This window comes from Dysidea avara, chromosome 1, assembly GCF_963678975.1.
Source record: "Dysidea avara chromosome 1, odDysAvar1.4, whole genome shotgun sequence".
Classification (NCBI taxonomy): Eukaryota; Metazoa; Porifera; class Demospongiae; order Dictyoceratida; family Dysideidae; genus Dysidea; species Dysidea avara.
Window position 1 is genome coordinate 6,300,999 of NC_089272.1, and position 24,309 is coordinate 6,325,307.

The 24,309-nt window shown below is 39.5% G+C and overlaps 2 protein-coding genes across 9 annotated transcripts in view; both read left to right on the forward strand.

Moving 5' to 3' along the window:
* LOC136254412 (N-alpha-acetyltransferase 50-like) overlaps positions 1-24,309 on the forward strand; it is an 854,489-nt gene that overhangs the window by 461,092 nt on the left and 369,088 nt on the right. The window lies entirely within an intron of this gene.
* On the forward strand, positions 4,476-9,431 carry LOC136236977 (uncharacterized). Its single transcript, XM_066027583.1, has 3 exons — positions 4,476-4,626; positions 4,760-8,884; positions 8,929-9,431. The coding sequence occupies exons 1-3, from the start codon at positions 4,476-4,478 to the stop codon at positions 9,429-9,431; spliced, it is 4,779 nt and encodes a 1,592-aa protein (XP_065883655.1).

Sequence of the window (24,309 nt, forward strand, 5' to 3'; positions counted from 1 at the left end):
ATGGACTGATTTAGTATTGATATTGTGTACATATATGCCCTTGACATGTATGTAGCTATAGTAATGTTATCATTGTGTTGATGTTGTATGTATTATCCAGGGAAATAGACCACTACATGTTGCAGTGTATCATAGTAGTGAAAAGTGTGCAACATCTCTGACTAATAAATACAAGGCTGATCTATGCAATGAAAATAGTGTAAGTTAATATCTCTGTTACGTATGTAACTCTCAAGCAATTATAACAAGCCTGATGAAAATAAAACCTGTTTCACAATGAATGGGGCAATGTGTTGATGTGTGGTCTGTCCCACATGGAGAACAGCTCCACTGCATTAGTTTTCCAATTTGAAGGAGGAACCACAGAGTTAAACATGTGTTATTATCAAAGTTTTCCTTCTTCCTGTTAATATCATACTGGTGTGGTGAGCCAGATATTTTTGCCACACAACACATTACCGTGTACAAGAGGTCAGGAACTCTCGCTTATGCAATATAATTACTCAAATTGATTTTATTTGCTTTCCAAACATACTGTACCATATTTACAGGTCAGACACCCAAAAGGTACATGCCACTGATGAGTTTGCTATTGTGATTTAAAATGGTGGCTGTGCACTGCATGCTTTGTTTGGCCTTCAGCCTTGCGACTGTGGTCAGGCAGCCAGGCAGATAAGCAGGCTGGCAGTTTATTACTCCTTCAACACTTAGCTAGTGGATTTGCATCATTTATTAGCAAACCTCCGTATTGACTTCAGAGTACAAGATCCAGCATCCTTCACGGTATCCACAACTGGATTGCAAGAAGATTTACTTTCACAGTTCATGTTCAATCTTTGTGAATACTACCACACTGGATTGCAACTTTAACAAGAAGCCATAACACACTATTCAAGAAACATGTTATACAAATTACACAATTAGGCGGTGTTGACCATAGCAATCCCACAACAGGGTCTTCACTAATTGGACACTTCTTTGTGCCTTGCATCACTATATAGGCTTGGTAATTGATGTTTTTGTATCATTGTGTAGTTTTGTAATGTTGTTAACTTTCGGTGCATCAAGTTGTCTTGTGCAGCTGTGTGAATTTGTTATTACCACTTTAACTGCTGTGTACTTCATGCACAGAGTTGGGGGTAACTAGTTACTTTTGTAACTAAGTTACATAACTGATTACTTTTGAAGTAACTAGTAATATTGTAACTAGTAACTTGTAACTAGGAGTAATTGTCTGAAAAGTAACTAAGTTACAATAGTAACTAATTACAATAGTTACATTGTAACTATAACTAATTATGCTTTAAAAGCAAAAGCACTTCAATTTTTGTGTCATATATGCTACAGCTACATTAAGTAGACATATTCTGTATACTGTTCTCTATGATTCAGCTTGAGTAAAAGACGTAGCAATAATTAGAACTGACCTGAAATATATAGCCACAGAATTGTTATTTCAAGTGAACATATGTATTGCATCCCTTACTGATGTATAAATGAGCAAAACCTGCTATATTCAGTGTTAAATAACACTGAATACTAAAAAGTCTGACCCTTTGAAGGGAGGGTATTGGGATAGGTGTCACAGGTTGCTAACAGGATTACCATCTCTAATGTCAAAGGAAGTCTACCTATTGAAATATAATCATAACACATGTACAATACATAACACAGCTACATGCTTTTGTTTATACCTTGCTTATAATGGTTAGCATTTTGTATTAATAATCTAACAACCAAGCACTACTTTTTTCACCACAATAAAGGTTAAAAGCAAGGCATAATTTATAGTGCGAAAGTAACTAGTAACTAGAGTACTTAGTTACCTTTTGAAAAGTAACTGTAACTAAGTTACATGGGATAAAAGTAACGTGTAACTAGTAACTAGTTACTTTTGTGAAGTAACTACCCCAACTTTGTTCATGCATAAGTTAAAACAAGGTGCCATTAGGCTTCTCTTAATGGGTTAACAAATGAAATGTGTGGATTGTTCCATTCCGCAAGCGCTTTATTCCAAAGTTATGGCAATATTTGCTGTTTGTCTTGCTTCTTGATGAACTCGCGATGTGCAAAAGTAATAGCAATAAATTCCTTTCAACCATGGTAGTGTATTATATGTACATCTAGCGATACTGCACTGATTCAGACAAGGGATTGACAAACTCAACAAAAGCAGGGACAAGATTTCAAAATCTTTAAGATTTCAAGATTTCCATAAGATCTTAATTATCATTAACTAGTCCAGTGATCTACAGGCCAGGATTCTTGCGTACAATAAAGATTATACAGGTGCACAATTCACTGTACATGTTTAAATGGACTTAACATCAATAACAACTAACACTTCGGTAATTGTACTTCATCTACTGTATGTACAAGCCAAATATAGATTTGACATAAACATGGCTACTGTAGGCTTGGGTTATTAAGCTCATGTGTCTATAAATATAAAGCACATATTATTTGTTAAACATATACAAATTTCTTGTGATTAACTATGGCTGATAAGTGCACATGGCCCAATGCGAGGCTCAACACAAGACAAAGCTACACACGGGAAATGAAACTGGAAAATTAATGTCACCTTGAGCGCTTACGTTTCCTTTGAGGCCTCCCTTCACTACGTGCAATGGCGGATCCAGGATGGGGCATTTGGGGCAAATGCCCCCCCCCCCTTCCCTCCACTGACCTTGTGGAGGAGCCAGCCATACTTCTCGTAAGTACTAAGGCCAAGATCAGTTAATGAAACTCATGAAAATATGCATATTTAATAGTATTTAGGTCTATTACAAATTCATCTAAACCAAAGCGAACCAAAGTCAAACTAGCTGCGAAATAGTGAACCAGCACCTTCGTGCATACTAAGCGCCTCTAAAAATAATTATCGTGTTGCTGTTATTGAGACATTCAGAGCCTTTTAAACAGATTTTAACCATCTGCAAAGGCCAAAATAGCAAAAATCAACAGTGAGACACTACTAAGAGGTGATTATTTGCTGCTTCAAAAATGCAGCAACTAACAAGAGCATCTGCTCTCCCCAACCACCTACCAACTTAGCCTGTTTGTGCCCCTCCCCTTGCCAGCTCCTAGATCCGCCCCTGATGTGTATACAGCAATTCAACCTTCTGGGGATTGTGATATTCTTGTTCATCACAAAAGATTTTACCTAAAAATGGAGTTAAATATCCTTTTACACTGGTGTAGTGACTACGAACTACTCTCATGTGCTTAACATAGTTTAATTTTACAGAAGTTTTCTACAAAAATTCCAACACATGCACTTATCATCCTGACTCTACTGGGACTGTAACTCACGCACTTCTTTGTTGCTGTTGTTGTTGTTATATTCAGCTAGGATGAAAATTATCAAACCCTCTCAGTGGTTTCCAGCTGTGTGCCATGTGTGAAAGTTAAGGTCCTTCATTGCTATTCAATGGTTAGCCTTGTTTATTTTCTCTACAATAAAAACATAACCTGTATAGCTGTCTGTGCCACACACTATTGCAAGAGACACTCTTAGGCAAATACAATATGATCCATTAATAGTCACTTGTGGTCTTATACAAAACCATACCAGTTTTACAGTTCACATACAATACAAAAATCTGCCGTGTAATATTAAATGGTAATTGCAATCCATATGCAATGATAGCTAGCTATGTATGTTACAAAACAGTTGCCACACAGAGTGCTTGGGATTTATGCTTAGGGCTCAGTGTTACCTTGTGTGCACATAATTGTGCATTTATGTTATGATTATAAATGTGTACAGCATGAAATTTGGTCAATGTTATTGTACTACATTGTAATTGTGTTTCCTAGGGTGGTGAAATACCACTGGATATAGCAATACGCAAAAGGATCTCTAACATGGTGAACTACCTTTATCATATGATTGTAATATTTATTTTATCTTTGGTTTTGTAATTAGGTTAGGCTAGGTTTATTCAATGATGTAATGAATTGTGTAATGCTGTCACGTGTGTGTTTAAGTTATCAGTTGAAGCGATTAACACGTTCGAGTGGTTTGAAGTGCTAAGTGGCGTGAATATCGTTGGCTTGTTCCAGTTCATTTCTTTGAGAGGTTGTCAATTAGTACCATTTTCGTGACAAGTGGCGCCCAACGTGGGGCAAGAAACTCACTGAAGCCCCCTACACGCAGAATCCTTTGTGCCGGGGCATTTAAACGGCACCAGTAGAGGTGAAGTAGAAACTTGAGTGAAAACTTGGATCGATTGAAGACCGTTAGAGGATCACACCGTGGAGTCGTAACGAAGCTAACTAAAGAAACCGACACTCTAGCGGCCACAGAACCACTAACCACTGAACAGATCGACCGTTTAACCGTGATACGACAACAGTTAAATGCTAAGGAACAGACATTACAGACCCTTAATCGTGATATCTTGAACTTGTGTTCATTGGAAGAAATTGAAACAGAGGTAAATGACGCTGAAACTGTGGTAGCCAAGATAATGGACTATAAGCGTCGAATTGACGTAGCCTTACAACCGCCGTCTGCCGCACCCCACACAGTTAGTACCACCCCAGCTGTTGTTGTTGTATCACCACCTGGAGCTGTTGCAAAAACGCGTCTACCCAAATTGAGTTTGGCTAAGTTCAAAGGTGATGTCACTGTGTGGGTATCCTTTTGGGATTCATTTAAGTCTGTAGTTCACAAAAAACGAAATATCAAAAATTGACAAGTTCAATTACCTGCATTCTTTGCTTGAGGGTGCTGCTGCCTTAACCATTCAAGGGCTCAGTCTAACAGAAGCCAACTATGATTCAGCTATAGAATTGTTGAAGAAGAGATTTGGCAACACTAAACAGATTATTGCTACCCACATGGAAGAAATCTTCAGACTTCCTGCTTGTATTGGAGATCGTGCCCAGCCTTTGAGACGGTTATATGACAAGATGATGGTTCACATACGTGGGTTGAAATCCCTGGGCATTGAGACTACCCAGTATGGCAGTGTGCTCATTCCTGTCCTCATGTCCAAACTACCAGATGGAGTACGTCTAAGAGTGGCTAGAGAGAATCGAGAGGAAACCTGGGAGATTAATCACCTGATGAGCACTATTCTTATAGAAGTTGAAGCCAGGGAAACTAGTGAAGGGGCCAGAATCTTATCACAGAAGAGTGTTGTTCACCCTAAGACACATGTTGGTGGCTTTAATCCTACTGCTAACTCTTTAGTAACTAATAACTACACTGTCAAATGTGTGTATTGTGGTGAGGCACATTACTCAGCTTCATGTAAGAAGGTAGTCAGTGTGAAAGATCGTAAGGAAGTCTTAATAAGAATGGGGAGATGCTTTGTTTGTTTGAAGTCTAATCATAGGGCTCGGGACTGTGAATCTCACAGAAACTGTCGTTATTGTCATCGTAGACACCACCAGTCCTTGTGTGAACCACAAACAACAAACCAACGTGACCATAATGTGGAACAGGCTGAAGCTACCAATGGAAGTGAAACCAGCATTGAGAATGTGAGGATACTCTTTGATAATGGTAGCCAACGCTCCTACATCACAGACTCATTGAAGACAAGACTTGGACTGTCACCCATCAGAAAGGAGAAGCTCAACCTCAACACCTTCGGTGATAGTAAGTTTAAAACACAGAATTGTGATGTTGTTAGAGTGTATTTGCGGAAACCTTTGAGTGAGAACTTGTATTGTATTAATGCATTAAGCTTTCCAACTATATGCTCTGCAATACCCAGTCCTGTTGACCTTAGTGCTTACCCCGTGTTGAATGAGCTCGAATTGGCTGATTGCCAGGTCTCACCAGGTCAGAACCACATTGACATTCTCGTAGGCTCAGACTTCTATTGGTCCCTTGTGACCGGGGAGATTATTCGTACTGAAAGAGGACTTATAGCTGTTTGTAGTACATTGGGCTGGCTTATATCAGGACCTGCTGAGACTGCTGTTACTGAGGAATTGGCCCATACTCATTCCAATCTTGCTATTAGTTATTTTAATGAATCTAGTTCTTCTGAATCCCAGGATGACCAACTTGTTACTGCTCTTAAGAAATTTTGGGAAGTTGAGACTCTTGGTATTGAATGTATTGAGAATGCCCCTTCAGATGACATTTTTCTACAAGGGTTGAAATTTAAGGGCAATCACTATGAGGTAGGCTTACCTTGGATAGGGGACCATGTTAAGCTTTCTGATAATCGTGATCCTTGTTTTAGTCGTTTGAAATTACTTCATAAAAGATTGCTTAAGAATCCTGACATTCTTCATGAATATGATTGCGTTATACAAGATCAGTTAGAAAGGGGTATAATTGAGAGTATTCCCATGCAACAAACTAACAAGGAGAAGGGTTCTATTCATTACATGCCCCACCATCCTGTTATACGGAAGGGGCGGAGCACTACTAAGGTCAGAATAGTATATGATGGGTCTGCCAAATCAAAGGAGTCTGGATTATCTTTGAATGATTGCTTACAAACAGGGCCTAACCTTATTCCCAGATTATTTGACGTTATGGTACGATTTCGTAGTCATTTGATAGCATTAACTGCAGATATAGAGAAGGCCTTTCTCATGATTGGCATTAGTGAGTCTGACAGAGACATGTTGCGTTTTCTTTGGTTCAAGGACCCTCACCGTGAAGATAGTGAAGTTGTTCAATTTAGATTTACCCGTTTAGTTTTTGGGCTGCGACCATCACCAGCCATTCTAGGAGCTGTAATTGCTCACCACGCTCATAAGTACCATGACAGTCAGCCTGAACTGTGCCAGTGTATAGAGCGGTCCTTGTATGTTGATGATCTCATTGCTGGGGCTGATACTATTGGTAATGCCTTTAAGTTATACAAGACAGCTAAATCAGTGATGTCAGAGGGTGGCTTTAACTTGCGCAAATGGAATTCCAATTCTCCTTCTTTGTTAACGATGATTAAATCAGAGCAGAATAATCAGAAACCCAAATTGGAGTTTGATAGGGTGAAGGAATTAGAACCTGATTCAGACAAGCTACTTGGAATTCAATGGTTTCATGAGCCTGATGAATTTAGATTCTGCTTTGGGGAGTTACAGGCTCATGCAAGAGGCTTGCCATCCAACAAACGAACGGTACTGCGTGTGACTGCTGCCATTTTTGATCCAATGGGTTTTCTTAGTCCGTTTGTTATTCTTCTGAAGGTAATGTTTCAAACACTTTGTGTTAACAAGTCCCACTGGGATGATCCTCTCCCGCCAGACCTGGCTCATAGGTGGAATCAATTATTAGAGAGCTTGAATACCTTGAATATGGTTGTGGTACCCAGATGTTATTTTGTATTAGGGAAGCGCCCAGAAAGAGTTGAGCTCCATGGGTTCAGTGACGCTTCAGAACATGCCTATGCGGCTGTATTGTACTTAAGAACTCGCTACTCTGATGGAAGTGTATCAGTGAGATTAGTAGCATCCAAGACCAAGGTTGCTCCCCTTAAGAAACAAACAATTCCACGACTTGAGCTATTGGGAGCATTGATTCTTGCGAGGCTTACTAAGGTTGTCCAAGGCTTGATTTCCAATCTCAATGGTCAATTTTTTTGGGTGGATTCCATGACTGCACTTTGTTGGATCCGTAATGACAAGGTATGGAAACAGTACGTGCAACACAGAGTTGATGAGATCCGTCAGCTTAGTGATCGAGAGTTGTGGAGACATTGTCCTGGAAGATTAAATCCGGCTGACTTGCCTTCAAGGGGCACCATGGCTTCAGAGTTGATTGACCAAGTGTTGTGGTGGCAAGGACCGAACTTCCTGAGGGAATCAATTGCAAACTGGCCAACCATTGAAGTGTATGACCTCAATCATGAAGCACAGATGGAGATGGTAAAGAACATAACCCCAATTACTCTTTCCTTGGTCTCCACAAGTTCAACCTTTGTGTGTCAGTCTATTAAGGAGTTGATTGATTGCAAGAAATATGGAGGCTTAAATCGATTATTGCGTGTAACCTCTTATGTGATTCGGTTCATTAAGAAGTGCAGGAAACAAACCGACTCATTTGAACCTTTCATATCTCGTAGTGAAATGAATCAATCAGAGCTATTATGGATTAAGTCTATACAACGTAGTTTTTTTGCTCGTGAAATCCAATATTTCCGTTCTTGCTCAGGTCCGTGTCCTCTACTAGTCAAGCAATTTGGGCTGTTTTTAGATAACCAGGAAGTTTTACGTTGTAAAGGCCGACTCAACAATTCGTCTCTGTGTCTACTGAGCAAGAACCCAGCCATATTACCACATGATGATTATTTTGTAAAACTGTTGGTCTTGTGGGCTCATCAGAATGTAAAGCATAGTGGTGTTGCAGACACGCTAACTTATTTACGAGAACGTTTTTGGATCCTGAAGGGACGCCAAGTCGTCAGAAGAGTTGTAAAGTCTTGCACTGTTTGCCGTATGCTTGAAGGCCCATCATACTCTTCAGTTACAGCACCAGACTTACCAAATGAACGAGTTTCAGACCAGCCACCATTTACTCACACAGGTGTTGACTTTGCTGGACCCCTGTATATTTCAGAGAAGAATGTCAGTGAGAAAGTATACATATGTCTGTTTACTTGTGCGTCGACGAGGGCTATTCATCTTGAGCTCACCCCAAATATGGGAGTAGATTCTTTTTTATTGGCTATAAGAAGATTTGCCAGTCGACGAGGGCTGCCAGCAACGTTGATGTCTGATAATGCTAAAACCTTTCAGTCATCAGCTAAAGAATTGATTAAGATTTCTAGGTCAAAGGAGATAAGTCAATACTTGACCAATAATCGAATTACATGGAGGTTTATTGTTGAGAAGGCACCATGGTGGGGAGGATTTTGGGAGAGGATGGTACAAGGAGTGAAGAGATGTCTTAGAAAGACTGTGGGTCGTACCAGTTTAACTTATGATCAGTTACAACCCTCCTTATTGAAGTTGAGGCAGTCATCAATGCTCGCCCCCTCACTTATGTACAGGATGATGTTGATGGAATCAGCTATACTCTTTCTCCATCCCACCTGATTTATGGACGACGGATTGCTGAAAAACCGAATGACAGTCATTTTGATATATCCAGTACGCATGAAACACTCACCAAGAGGTACAAGACACAGAGACACTTGTTGAATCAGTTTACCAAGCAATGGAGGAAGGAATATTTGACAGGACTGAGGGAATCACATCGAGTAAATTCAAGACGAACAGGAACTTCTATAGATGTCACTGTTGGAGATGTTGTTGTTTTGAAGGACGATAGCACGAAGAGAGCCTTTTGGAAACTGGGACTTGTGGAAGAGCTGATTGCTGGAAGAGATGGCAAGATTAGAGCAGCATTGGTACGAGTAGGGAGTGGTGATACTCCAACACGTTTGTTGAAGCGAAGTATTTTACACCTGTACCCAGTTGAAGTCAAGAACCCAACAGTGTCTTGTGAATGAACTTTTAAGTTTTGTAATTATAATTATGTAGTTAGATGTTTGATCAACTGTGTTGCCTCAAACATGGGGAGTGTAATATTTATTTTATCTTTGGTTTTGTAATTAGGTTAGGCTAGGTTTATTCAATGATGTAATGAATTGTGTAATGCTGTCATGTGTGTGTTTAAGTTATCAGTTGAAGCGATTAACACGTTCGAGTGGTTTGAAGTGCTAAGTGGCGTGAATATCGTTGGCTTGTTCCAGTTCATTTCTTTGAGAGGTTGTCAATTAGTACCATTTTCGTGACAATGATTCAAGATACATCATTACTTGATCAGGTGAATCTCATTCACACTTACACAGCTCTGTGTCATACACACACCATCGTTGTATTCATATACACGGTATTTGAGTATGTTGTATTGATGACTCTGTGGCACATTTTAATAGCTGCTGTGTCTGAAGTCAATATGAAAGAGTTTAAGAGTTTGATTTTTAACAGCGTGGCGAAATTTAAGCATCTTTTGTAAATACAAAACAACAAAGTCTGAGAAATTGCACTCATAGACTCCTTTATTCTATGCTTCAGTCAAAACACGATAATGTCTTATTGCACATATTTAGCTGTATGGCTATTTTCCCCTTAAGATACCAACACTTCTTCCAGTAAAATGTCATTTCAAATGTAACACTTTTGTAGTTGCACTATACGTCAAGCAATAACACTTCACTTGTCTTTCACACAGTTACCTAATCCTGCGTGTAGTAGCAAAGAGTTACAAAGCACTATGGTTTTTAATAATTTCAAGCCATAGTATTTTTGCTAATTAATTTACTTAGTTACACAAAGTCCTAGTTATAAGGTTGTGCACTTTGGTTGCTGTTCACACACAGAGTAATTGTTGACAAATATTCATTTTCAATCAACAATTATAAAACTTAGTCATCAGGGGGAGACTTCTTGTACAAGAATACTATCTGCCACTACTCCTGAGTTAGCTGGAGGTGAAACTTCAAAGTTCTATGTCCTATGTAGAAACAAATACTGTGATCAAAAATATTCATCTCTTTGATATTACTATTTTTGGTGGGGTCTCAGGTGAATGCAAACCAACTACAGTGGAACCTCGAGTATCCGAACTAAAATTGAGGGGAAGGGGTGTTCATATAATCAAATAGTACGTAAAATTGAAATACATACATTATATTGCTCAACTACTCTAATAAAGCATACACTTATTGACAAAATACTCTAATTGAGCAGTCGATTTGGTGTTCAGATAATTGAGTATTCAGTTAATCGGTGTTCAAATAATTGAGGTTCCACTATAATAGTTATATGTCCTCTTCAACATTTTCCCTTCATCTAGTCATTGAATTGGAGCACCGTTGGAAATCCTGATGTTCTTTCTTCCATTGTGTCCATTATTGCAGTTATTGTGCTGTTCGTCTTGGTACTAGGCCACAGCTAATTATGCTCAAGATTTTCCTCATTGTTCTATTCCAAAAAAATTATATTTCTCAAAATGTACTCATTTTCTCAAATTATTTATAACTTGTTCTTGACTATTACGGCAAGATTTTTAAGCAGTACATATGCCGTTATATGAGAGAAAAAACATAGTTTTTAGTTGGCAAGATACTTAGTGGCTGTTGTAGAATTATTCCACTAACTTCTACTAGAGTAGGTGACCACTCTATTACAGTATTTCAGCTTCAACTTATGAATACTGTATACTATGCCAATTAGCATAGCTCATCGGTTATTATTTAAAAGGATCATGTGACAGTGCTAATAGAGAATCTCAGCAACCTTGCACCTGTGATTCTTACTCCCCTAATAAATGTGTATGCATGTTCCTATTTAGAACTGTTGCTGTTTGGTATATTAATTGTGTGTACTTATACTGACATGACCAGACCTGTGAAATCCATGCAACCTACGTTAGATACAAGAATACCCTACACAGAAATGGATTCATCTCAATATCATTCATGGATGGTTTAACTCCTCATATGTAACATTACAGTTGTATGAGTTGTGGCCATGTTATTCAGTGCCTATAATTTATTATTTCTACCATATAATTCACTTTGTTTTTAATGCAAAATATCACAATAAAGGTTTTGTGTACATGTAATTCTTTTGTATGATACAGTATGTACTAATTTATAACACTTTAGATAACAAAAGATAAAATCCACCAGAAAGTTCAAGAATATGATTTTGAACTTGGTATGTGGCAAATATACTTTGATGAGTACAGTACATACTCAATGACATGACACCTATTATTATGTAGTCGATAAGAAATCAGCTAGCAGATGTAAACTGACTTAATCAATTACTAAATGATGACTTTCAGACTAAATTACACGCGTGCACATTTACACACTTGTGATTGAGCTCTTTGTGTATTAAATAAATAAATAAAATAAATTGTTATATGGTAGCTATAAGGCTAATGTACTGTTGTAGAATTACTAAATTTGTACAAAATGACAGAAGAGGAGGAGGAGGGAGGCTCTATTATTATGTACGTACTATTAATTGATCATACATTTGTTAGAACCCACCAGGTTTGTGTGAGGCTTATATTATGCACAAGTGTAGTACCTAGTAATTTTGTGGTAATTAGATGTATGCATATACAGAATAAATGTCTGTGTAATATATAGCCCTGAGTGATATTGTCATTTCACTATCATTATCAATACCAAACCCACTATATTTGTGATACCGAATACACACTTCACCATACTAAAAATATTTTAATCATTGCTGGTCCCACATACTGCATCGGATCAGCATCAAGGTATAGAAGCCCTTATAGGTGATACTTAACTATCATTATGGTCTGACTGTATTGTCCTTCATTACTGTGTTGTTTGCAGTATCAGATATTGTTACACATTATGATGTATGACTTATGGTTTAGCTCAGTAGATTGGTTTAATTGAATTCTTAGCTAACTCTAACCTGTATAACTTAATGGCACTAATGTACAGGTACAGAATTGTGATGCACACATCACCTAAATGTTAGATATTGTTACAATGGTGGTATTGCTCAGCCTTACTGTGTAAGTAAACTTTACTGTACATACCAACTTAATCAATAACTACTACTTTCACAGATTATGGATTTCTCTCCCAGTGATTAATATCTCTCTCTCTATCCAGGCAACTTAGTTTTGAAATTTTTTTTATCATTCATTTCTTGGTCTCACCAGATATTATTGCTTAGTTTTGTGGACACATTGTACAGTTAACTGTTGTATGGAGGAATTGTATCATACATAAACCCATCACTCTGGCTTTTCTAGGTATAACATGTGGATTGATAAGGCTGTCCTATTTGGATACACTCTAAAATTAAATGGTCTTTATAAAGAGGTGGTCTTTGTTAGAAGGTGGTCTTTATAAGGAGGTGACGACTAAGTGAAATTACCTTATCGTCCCATTCATCTGGTCTGCAGATATACACAGGATCCACAGCCATACCATGATAAGCTCACTGACTGTAGCATCAGGCCGGTTTCAGGAGTGTGTGGTCCTGCCACATTGAGTCCTTGGGACTTTGACTTGGACAGAAGATCATGTATGGAGCCTCTACTGGGGTCTCTATCAACCAATAAACTACTTCCCCTACCAACTACCCCAAGTTAAGGGGTATTGTACTTTGACAGAGGAAGTCATGAAAAATTTAAAATAAAATTTCACAGACTGTCAAGTACCCAATAAATCCACAAAATTTACAACACCTACACATACACTGTTGTGCTACCCACACATAACATGTGAATTGTGTGTATTATACCGTACACACGATAGAACTACGTATTTCATTAGTAGTTTAGGAGCATGTTAATGACTACCTAGCTGTGGTTTAAGGTATGTACTGATAGTAGTTGCATGGTTTCCAAGGAATTCCTTCATACATACACTACATCAGAATCATACACAGAAATTTTGAAAAGAGTTTCTACTACAGTTAAGTGACTGTTACATTCTCAATCTTTTCAGCTTAAAACTGTAAGTGGTGCTAATGACCTGGATGATGGACACCTTGATCAGTTTTTTTTAGATATGATTTTCCCTTGCTTGTCTATGCAGATTCAAAGTATCAGTATATTTGTTATTGAGAAGTTCTATGGTTTTCCTAATATATTATCTATTGGTTTCATGTCACATTCTTTAAGCGTGATATGATTGGTAATTTTAATGGCACCGTATCTAATATAAAATAGTATGAATCAAGTAAATATTGTACTAAGTTTGATGCCTTTATCCAAAAGTGAATGATTTTATTTTGCTTAGCCGCTCTACTAAAAGGGGTTTCCTGAACCCATAGAAATCCTCCTGCATGAGTATATTATTGAACTGCATTTTTTGGTACTCAATAACTTTACCAATCAGTACAGTACTCAGAGCTCTTCAAAATAACCTCTTCTGGTGACCTTTCACCAAACCTGAGTACAAACACTCAACCATGAAATACTGTTTTATTTACAACACACATACATGTACATCCTTGTGAATAGCAGTTTATTGGCTTGACCATCTTCACTGTTCTTTGGTCCCCTAAACTTTGTTGTCAAGTATCAATGTTGAATATTTTGATAGCCATTAACCACAAGTATCTTCTGTTGTGTAAACTATCCCCGGGAGGGGGTATTGTAACTCTGTTTGCCTTCCCTGGTCAAAAAATAATACGCTCACTCAAAGTTCTAGCTTTGCCGGTGTTTAGTATGAGATCACAGTATTGGCACAACAACACTTGAAATGTACAATTCCTCCCAGTCTTGTGAGACTTGCCGACTAAGCTGTTATAGCAGAAGCCGAGGGTAGCCAGCTAGCTACAACCTCAGGAGACCCATTACAACTACCACATTTTGTATTTTCCACTTTTCAACTTGTACTTGAGAGAGAGAAAACCATCATTATTATAATGAAACACAAACATTTACATTAACATTGAGGAATCCTCGGTCGCATGCGACCACCAGACAGGGTTGGTTACAAACACCTGGGTGGGTATGGCAAGGAGTACAAAATATAAAGTAAGTATACATGCATGTACATTTAACTAACTAAAGAGTCAGTCTGGGGAGGCAAGAAACCACTCACGACAATCCCTAGCCATAAATATTCTTTGAGATGCTGTAATATACTTCTGCAAAGCAGAATCCAAAACTTTCCTTAGAGCTGCTTTTGACACTAATATATCCTGGTGAACAAAATGTAACAGGTTCCATAAGTTCTTCATACAAGAAGGATGGTAGTGGCCTAGAATGCTGATTTCAAGAGTTTCATAATAGTTAGAAACATTCAAACGATCTAATTCTGCTAACAGTTGCTGATACTCTACTTTGTTCTGCTTACGTAACCTGGCTGACTGAGGATGGTGTTCTGAATCCAATGGACAGGTCAACTCAAGTAAGGCAATAGAGTTGGTGGCAGTATTGTAAAATACAAGGTCTGGACGATAAGAAGTCACCATCACCTCTGGTAGAATTGTGGCTGGAGGTGACACACTGGCTTCCAAGTTTGGGAGGTCAACAAAAACTTGGATAAATTGTAAATTTTCACAAAGATCAATAAATACATTGGTATGCCAAACATTGCAATGCCAAGTTATGCCAGTAGGTGTATCTGTTCTGGTCCAAAGCCACTGGGCACCCACTCAAAATATGGGCGGTAGTGGGACGTGCAGAGTCACATAAGACATGTACACATCGCGCATTACACTGAATTTTCCATCTACGCAAATTAACCTCAGTTGGTAACGTGTCAGACGATGCCCTTAAAAGAAAGGATAATTGTCCCGGGTGGAATCCTGTCAACAAACGATTCCAGGAACCACAAGTAGCTTCCAACTTAGCTGAATCATTAAATTTACACTGAACTGATAGTGTTTGGAGGTGATTCTCACAACAAGATTTGGTCTCCTCCGACAGTTGACGTTTGGCCGTTAAGTAGAGTGATCGAGCAAATTGGAAATCTGTAAGCTGTTTCTTGGCAGCCGTTAAGATGGAGTAATCATTCCCTTGTACTTGTTTAAAAGTTAGTTGGTCAGGCCCATAGATTCTTACAAGTAGCCGCTAGCCACTGTAACAAAGAGCATGGGAATGGCAGAGACTGGCATACTGCAGTATTTGCTCACAGCCGTCGCAGTCACACTGTTATCTCGCGGTTTATTCCGCTTGTCTTGCTTATCAGTCATCGTCGATGAGGGAACAGCCATTGGCATACATCTGTAGATTTAGCTTGGATACTAGCTAGTCTCGTGCCCATACGGGCTCGCGCTAATACGCAAAATATCGCGGCAGTTAGTACATGTATTCTAAATATTCGTGCAGGCAAGCACGTGAGTGGCTTGAAGGGCGTGAGTGGCTTGAAGGGCGTGAGTGGCTTGAAGGGCGTTCACGAAGAAGAAACCATTTTTTCCGTCTATATACTACACAACGTCAGGAAAAGTCAGGCTCTACAGAAGGTGGTGATCCAGCTGTTGGTTGGGTCGTCTAACGGCCCGACGACATAGTAGTCTTCACTTCCACTATTAAAGGTATTAAGTTATTTGTTTAGTTTGACTGTATATCCGTGGGTGGAGAATCTGTTATGGATTAGCAGCAAAATTATATTTATGTAGCGTAAATATTCCGGCATGAAGTAAGGTAAATGCGGGTTTTCGGACAGCGTACAATTCCGGACACTTTGGTACCTTTATCAAGCTAGCCGAGGAACGAAACAACGGATTGCAATTTCTGCTGTGAATAGCTATTCTTATAGGGATTATAAAAATCGAAAAGTGTGTTCTAGTTGATTCATTCTTGGGTGCTATACACGAAGTGTCCGGAATTGTGCGCTGTCCGGAAATACCCGCATTTACCTTAACATTACAGGACTGGGTACAGATCCCCTTATGCACACCGGCGCCAGGTCAGGCAGCGGGTGGGGATTTGTAGGGGATTCGTCACCATGGTAGGGGCATTTGCAACACGAATAGTCATACTTGGCCATATTGTTAGTGATTCCCGGGATAAATAATGCGAATTAGTAGGGGATTTGTAACTCGAAGTTGTCCCCAGGGGTGGGGAATTTGTCATCTAGCATTTGCAAATTTCCACCTCTGCCCGACCTGGGGTAGGTGGGACTTGACATTGATAGGTGCATTAGTGACTTTAGATGGCTCCAATCAACGATTTATGTAATAGTACAATTACATATCAAAATAGCCCATATCAAAAGTAATCCTTGGAATTACAACGTTCATATAATTTACTAAAGTTAGCGGAATTCTGCATTTTTACATACATTGATAGGCTCAAAACACATTAAAATGAATCCTAGGAAACAAATCATATTGATAGAGCCTTTAATAATGCATAACAGCATCTTACTAAATTTATCAACTTACATGATGGCTTTCAGGATGATTAAGTATCTTCTAAACTGTTTTATAGTGTGACTAACGTGTTTTTCCCCACAAATTCTCCCAACAAAGCCTCAAAGCTGCTCTTCATTTTTGTTCGCGTATGTAAGGGATACGCCCCCTTTCAACTTGAAGGGATACGCTATTCCTGGTAGATTACGAGGCCTCCACCGCTGTTTTTCAGTTGCTAAACACTTGAAAACCTCAAGGGGAAGGTTATTTATAAAGTCAGAGGAAAGTCGCCACACTCGTATTTCAGACTTTCGAAAAGAAACCACCTCAGAGCAAAGTTTACCTGTGCAGAAGTTTGATATAGATTTCAATTTGCTTTTAATTCTTACATAAAAGCTGCTTTTACCATTATTTAATGATTTTGCTCACGTGGGTGCGTACGGACAAACATAGGTAGATATGTAGATATGTAGATAGGTACACACACACACTTTTACGGAAACAATTTCAGTAAACCTGGCGCACGCCCATAGCCGGCCAAAGGCTGCTGTGGGCGTGCGCCTGGTTTAATAATCAGTACATATGGTAATTACTGTCCGTATTAGGTTGTTAACCTGATTAGTTTAGGGTAAATTCCCATAGTGTTGGTAACGGGTGAATCCCACGATACATTGCACGTTTATGAATCAGTGGTGGAAATCGTGGAAAAGCAGAGTATCTACTGCTAGCTACAACCGTGAATTCATGTGGAGTGTTCCCGAAAGGCATGCGAATAACTAACAGTCCGTATTAGTTGGTTATCACTTCTCAATCTTGCTAGCATTTTGCAACTTGTCTAAAATCACGGTCATTTTGCACCTTTTCGTGTGTTTGATGTATTTTTGAGGGTGCATACTTCTCAGTAGTAATTAAAAGTATTATAAATTCAAAATATTTTCATATGCATTGGGAATGTGATGAAAATATGGTAAATTTACTGATACTAATGGAATTCCTAAAGTCAACCTTAGTTTCTGGTCACCTGCCTGCATGGAAACCTGGAACCCCAGTAGTTTATGAGGACTATGAGCTCCTGCCAAATATAGTAATATCAAAGAGGTGAACATTTGTTCACTTCCAATGGTTTTGTACTGGAACAAGCATGTTTGCACGCCTGAATCGTCCATACTAAATGTATGGGATATTTTTAAAGCCTCATAACTCTGTCAGTATCAAAGTGCTATCTTTTGATTACCAGTTCCAGCATTTAAAGGGCTTCACAGCACTACTAAATGTTTGGGCAGTTGGCCTATGTAACAAGAGTTATTAAAAAGAAACGAGGGGTGTGACCCAGAAAAAATCAAGGGATACTAAAATCTTTTAACACCGTAAAAGATCGCAATACTCTAATAGAACAGTCAGCGGTTCTATTAGAGCGATCACTCTACCCTTAATTCTTATATTAGAACAATCAAGTATATATGCTGCACTACTAAACTGTTTCTTAGTATACTGAGCTATTATTAATGCTTCTGTTACCAGTAACAAAGTATCTTCAGTGTTTAGCATTGACCACTAGCCTAATACCACCAGGTAGCTAGGCCATAACTTGAACTTTCCTAACAATTCAAATGTGGTCCGCTAATGATTATACTATAGTAACTCTTTAAACTTCGAATTCCTTATTACTGAACACTGGTATACTAACTGGCAAGCATTAATTTGCTGAGCTCAAACCTCAACTATGGTATTGTCTTATAGGTTGGCAAGTCGTAACCCTTAGTTAAAACATCAACTTATCATCATGATCACTGAAAATTTAGCACTCAATGACGCAAAACTTTGACAGTTACTTTTACTGAATAGAAGGCTGGAAACACATAGTGGGCTAAGACTTCATCTTAAATGAAGTGTTTCTGGTGTGTAATAGTTTAATTTTATTTGAACTATACTCACATAGCTAATAATGTTGCAAACCAGTATTGAAAGTTTATTTGGATACAGTGGAAACGAAAATCGGAAATGGAAAGTGGAAATGGAAAACGAAAATGGTCACATCATCATATAAATGTACCCTAGAGTATAACCCTTGTTTAGTGGCCACCTCCCTTAAACCTGCAGAGAAGTTTTCAGAAATGTGTGTTTACACAACATGGGCACGCATAGCGACACTAGGTGGGATAACTTAATTCTTACAGCCTACAAATACACAGATTAAAAGTGTTTACTGGGCTATTTGGAGAAGGTTAAATGAACACTGTAACTAAAGTGGCTTACTTGCTATGAAGTGGTGAACAGAGATGAGTCACGTCTCTGTGTTTCTAAATTCTTGCCACGTGTTTAATTTCGATTGTGGGCTTACTCACGTGAGTCATATATGGCCCGATGCAAAATTTCACGAAGAATTGAATGGAAGTTGTTGCAAAGCGATAGGATCAACTACCATCGAGTTATCGACCATTTTATAAAGGTATGTAAAGGGTTTGCGTGTTTCCTTACCGAAAAGTTATTTTCACCTTTAGCGATAGGGTAAAACGCTAAGTATCATTTTAATCCTTGCTACATCACAAGTAGAATGACATAAATTGCATAGCCATAAGATGGACGCTTCGAAAGTTACAGCGCTTTGTACAAAGCACGCGTGTTTATTAGGTTTAAATCCAGTTTTCTGGATTATGCGGGTTTAAGGGTTAAAGACCACCTCCATAAAAAGACCACATTGTAATTAGACCTCAAAGATGGCTAAGGCACCTTTTATAAAGATCATCTCTTTTACAAATGCCACCTCTTCACATTGCAATAATAGCTAGGTTCCAAATATCTTATGTCAGACCACTTTATCAAAACAGCTATATAAAAAGACTAGGCTCTTTGTTGATACTGTAGGTTGTAGTGTATAGCTACATTTTACTTGTGTGGAATATTTTTGTATGACACATTCTGGTACTATAGTATTATCTATGCTGGTACAAACTAAGCGATGATGGTATATGACTCGAGTGAAGTGTGGACAAAGAGATGACATTGATATGAGTCATGAAATACATGTTTGAAGCTTACCAAATATTACCATCTAAAGAGTTGATCTATATCAAAGGTGACCAAAAAGTGGTCCTTAGCCGTCTTTGAGATCTAATTACAATTTGGTCTTTATACAAAGGTGGTCTTTATAAGAAGGTGGTCTTTAGAGGTGGCCAATAAACAAGGGTTTTACTCTAGCATACATTTATATGACAATTTGACCATTTCTGTTTTCCATTTCCACTTGCCGTTTCCGTTTTCCATTTCCACTGTTTTCAATTACCCCTATGGAAAAACTGGTATCATCAAGGTCAAGCCAATTATTGGCTAAGAAACTGGTTTTGCCCACCCACTTGGTAAACCATAAATTACCCCTGCTGACAAGTGTTAACATCGTAACATAACAGCAAAGAATGTGTAAATATGTGATTGTAATAACTGTTATTGTAAGGCAGGATGTTATGGTCACTTTGGTACCACCCTAATGCTCCAAGGCATGTTGACTACCATAATGTCTGCTAATTTACAACTGGTCAATATCCAATTATTCATCTTCCAATAATCAGTTTTAGTAAACTCTGCAGGTTCACAACACTAATAGCTAATGAGACATTTCACTTGGAAAGCAAAAATAGCTACATGAGCAGACCTCTCCTATAGTGCTTATAGCTATACATTGTTTGTGGTCACTTGTGTTGCCCTGGACCTGGCGTTGCACTTGATTACCCGTCCCGTAGCAAGCACCACGTGGTCCACTATGACTCCAATTAATGCACCAGACCGACTCTAATAATATTCAACACGCATGCGTACAAGTGCACAATTACAACAACATACAATAAGTGCCTATAAATAGTGTACAGTTAACAACTACTGTTACATCATTGTCCTCCTTAGGAAAGCTCAACCCGAGTGTGGTCATGTAAATCTCCTCGGCCTCTTGGTCGAATCATGGAGCGAGTACCGACTCCTCTTGCTTCTAGGAGTTACATTAACTTCTGGTTGGACATCAGCTTGTTGTTCACAGACCATTCCTGGCTCGGTATTCTCTTCTTGATCTGATTCTGTATTTATCACATTATCAGTGGGGCTATCATTATCCTGTCCTTCTGGTTCACTATCCTCAGTCATTTCGGTTTCTGCGGTCTCACTGCTGGAGTTAAAGTCTGATTGACCTGGGCTATTAAGCAGCTTATCCATCCATGCTGGTGGTGCTCCTGTCCCCTTATGTTTACCACTGTACCAATAGTATCCAGCTGGGAACTCCTTGGGGCAATGGAATACTCTGTTCTGGTGTACTTTAATCTGTGTATCGTTGGGGAAGTACACATTAGAAACAGTTATATCAGGATCTTCTCTTGACACAACTCTAAATGGTCCATGCCATGGTCTCGAAAGTTTTCTCATTCTCCCAGTTTCCTCATGAGGGAACCTCACAAGTACCCACTGACCAACCTTGAATGTGCTGAGTTTGGTCTTCTTATCATAGCACTTCTTGTACTTCGATTGAGCCTTCTGAATCTGGGAAGCAGCCAAGGTTCTGGCTGATGGTAACGACAACATGAGCTCCTCACGATAGTCTGACACTTCAGTAGGGTCAATAGGTGATAACAGTGCACTCTCAGAAGGTGTCCTGCGGTCAATACCAAATAACAAAATGACGGCTTCTCACCAGTACTCTCGTGGGGCGTGTTTCTGTATGCCCACAACAGACCAGGTAAATACTGATCCCACTGCATTCCAAACTTGTCAGCATGTTTACGGAGCATAGACTTAAGGGTACGATTAAACCTCTCGACCATACCATCGCATTCAGGATGGTATACCGTAGTGTTCATCTTAGTGATTCCTGACGTAGAACAAATGTCCAACATCAAATGTGATAACAGGTTCGTACCTCTATCTGTTAACACTGCTTCTGGAACACCACAAAATGGAATCACTTCCTTCATCAGCAATTCTACAATTCTCAATGTCTTCTGGTCTGGCACTAGGAAGACAATAGGCCACTTGGTGAAATAATCCTGAAAGACAACAACATGTTTATTGCCTCGTTCTGTGGCTGGCTAATCCATTATGTCCAGTCCTAGTATCTGGAATGGCCTTTGCACTGGAATAGGATGTAAAGGCTGTTTCCCATTTCTCTCCCCTCCTGAAACAATAGCACACTGGGGGCATGATCTACAAAACTTCAGACAATCAGTATACATGCCATCCCAATACCACTGACTACTTAATACATTGTATAACCAATTACCTGAGTAGTGGCCACCAAGAGGTCCACCATGGTATTGCTCCAGCACTTGTGTACATAACTGTTGAGGGATAATGGCCAATCGACACTTCCTCTTCTTTCCATTGATGAGGTAAAGTATTCCATCTAGAACACAGTAAGAATGTGCTTTCGCAGCAGCTTGTTTAGTGTCTCCTGGCAGCTGCTTCTTCTCTAAATAATCAATCATGACAATAATAGAAGGATCCTTTCTCTGTTCTACTTGTAACTCAGGTGGCACAGCATTACATGGTTGTATCAAGTTATGACTGATTAAAATATTTCCAGAGTTGGAACTAATGGCGGCTACTTGTACTTCCTCTTGACCAATGCCATCTACTGGTGACTCTCCACATGGGCTTCTTGACAAGGTGTCTGCCACAACATTCTCTTTGCCAGCTCTGTGGACAATTGACACTTCCCTGATGCCTTGGCCAAACACTCTTGTCCACCATCGAGCATGCCGTCCTGATGGGTTTGGTGCATCTAAGATCGCCTTAACTGCCGTGTGATCAGTTATCACAGTCACCTTATGCCCATAGAGGTAGTAGTGAAAATGAGACAATGCCCAAACTACGGCCAGTGTCTCTAAGTCTGTAATGCCATAATTGCGTTCTGATGGAGATAATGCACAGCTGGCATAAGCAATGGGATGAGCAAAACCATCAAACTGAAGTTGTGCAAGCGCAGCACCCAGACCCATGACTGATGCATCAGTTTTCAGGACAAAATCGTCATCAAAACTGGGATAAGCCAACACTGGACAGCTAACCAGACATTGCTTTAACTGCTGGAAGGCCACATCACAAGGATTGGTCCACCGAAAGTCAACATCCTTGTGAGTTAACTGGTGCAATGGATGGACAATCTTGGCAAACTGAGGTATGAATCTTCTGTAATAGGAGGCCAACCCCAAAAATCGCTTTAACCCTTTGATATTCTGTGGTGGAACATAGTCTTGAACAGCAGCAACCAACTTAGCATTAGGTTTGAGACCTAAAGGAGTTAAGACATGTCCCAAGTGCTCTACCTCCTTACGTAAAAAAACAGCACTTAGCAGGATTAAGTTTCAATCCAGCTTCTCTCAACTTTTCTAGGATAAATAAGACGTAAGTGGTGTAAATGTTCTGTGAGGTGGGAGGAAAACACCAGCAGATCATCAATGTATGCAGTCACAAATGTGGGACCATCCACTGGGTTAACAGCCGTCACGACCTGTTGCATCAACCGCTGAAAAACACTGGGAGCATTCATCAAGCCGAAAGGCATGACCCGAAACTCAAAGAGTCCCTGAGGTGTAGTAAAGGCAGTCTTCTCTTGTGAAGTTGAGTGTACCTTGATCTGCCAAAAGCCAGCAGCAAGGTCTAGGGTTGAGAAATACTCCGATTTACCAAGTTGATCCAGGAGGTCATCAATCCTGGGCAGTGGAAAAAGTGTCAGCCTTTGTGACACTATTTAATTTGTGATAATCAATGCAAAACCTGTGGGTGCCATCCTTCTTCCTAACTAGGACAACTGGGCTTGACCATGGTGACTTGGAGGGCTGAATCACTGACATTTTCTGTATCTTCTTCAACTGCCTTGCCACTTCCTCTCTAGCTGAGTATGGCATCCTGCGTGGGTGTTGTCTGATGGGTCGTGCGTCCCCAGTCTCAATTTCCATCTGTACTAAGTCTGTCTCACCCCGTTCTCCATCTGATAAGACAAACACATCATGGTGATCACAAAGAAGGTGGTTCATTAGGTCCTTTTGCCTTGACGGTAAATCAATATGGCCAAAGCTCTCATCCAACAGTCTCTTCTGTTCCTGCAATTCAGCATCATCATAATTACTGTCGCTACTAACCTGTCCGACTACTGCACCAACATCTGAGTCACTTTGATCTGAGGGCACAACTTCAAGTACATGAGTCACCTGACCCAGTACTGACCCTCCTGTAAGTCTCTCTGTAAACCCAGTATCATTCTGGATTGTTACAATCACTCTACCATTCATATCTGGCTGAACAAGTGAATTGTGTACAGTCACTCCTGAGGTATCACAGCTTCCCTCTAACAGTAGTGGACCACTCTTAGACTGTTCCTTGCTATCACTAACTGTCACAGCCACTATCACAGCTCGTCCAGCTGGAAGTGTTGTAGTTCTGAGTACTCGTACCTGTCTTGTCACTACAACTGAAGTATCAGGAGCACATGGTAACTTCCTGCCTGGCCAAACATTCTGGTGGTATTCCACAATG

What these genes read in the sequence shown, in the direction of transcription:
- LOC136236977 (XM_066027583.1), top strand. Translation starts at nt 4,476, where the DNA reads ATGGACTATAAGCGTCGAATTGACGTAGCCTTACAACCGCCGTCTGCC. An exon ending in GAGTTTGGCTAAGTTCAAAG is followed by an intron (nt 4,627 to 4,759) that starts GTGATGTCACTG and finishes TAACCATTCAAG; the next exon opens with GGCTCAGTCTAACAGAAGCC. An exon ending in TCTTAGAAAGACTGTGGGTC is followed by an intron (nt 8,885 to 8,928) that starts GTACCAGTTTAA and finishes TCCTTATTGAAG; the next exon opens with TTGAGGCAGTCATCAATGCT.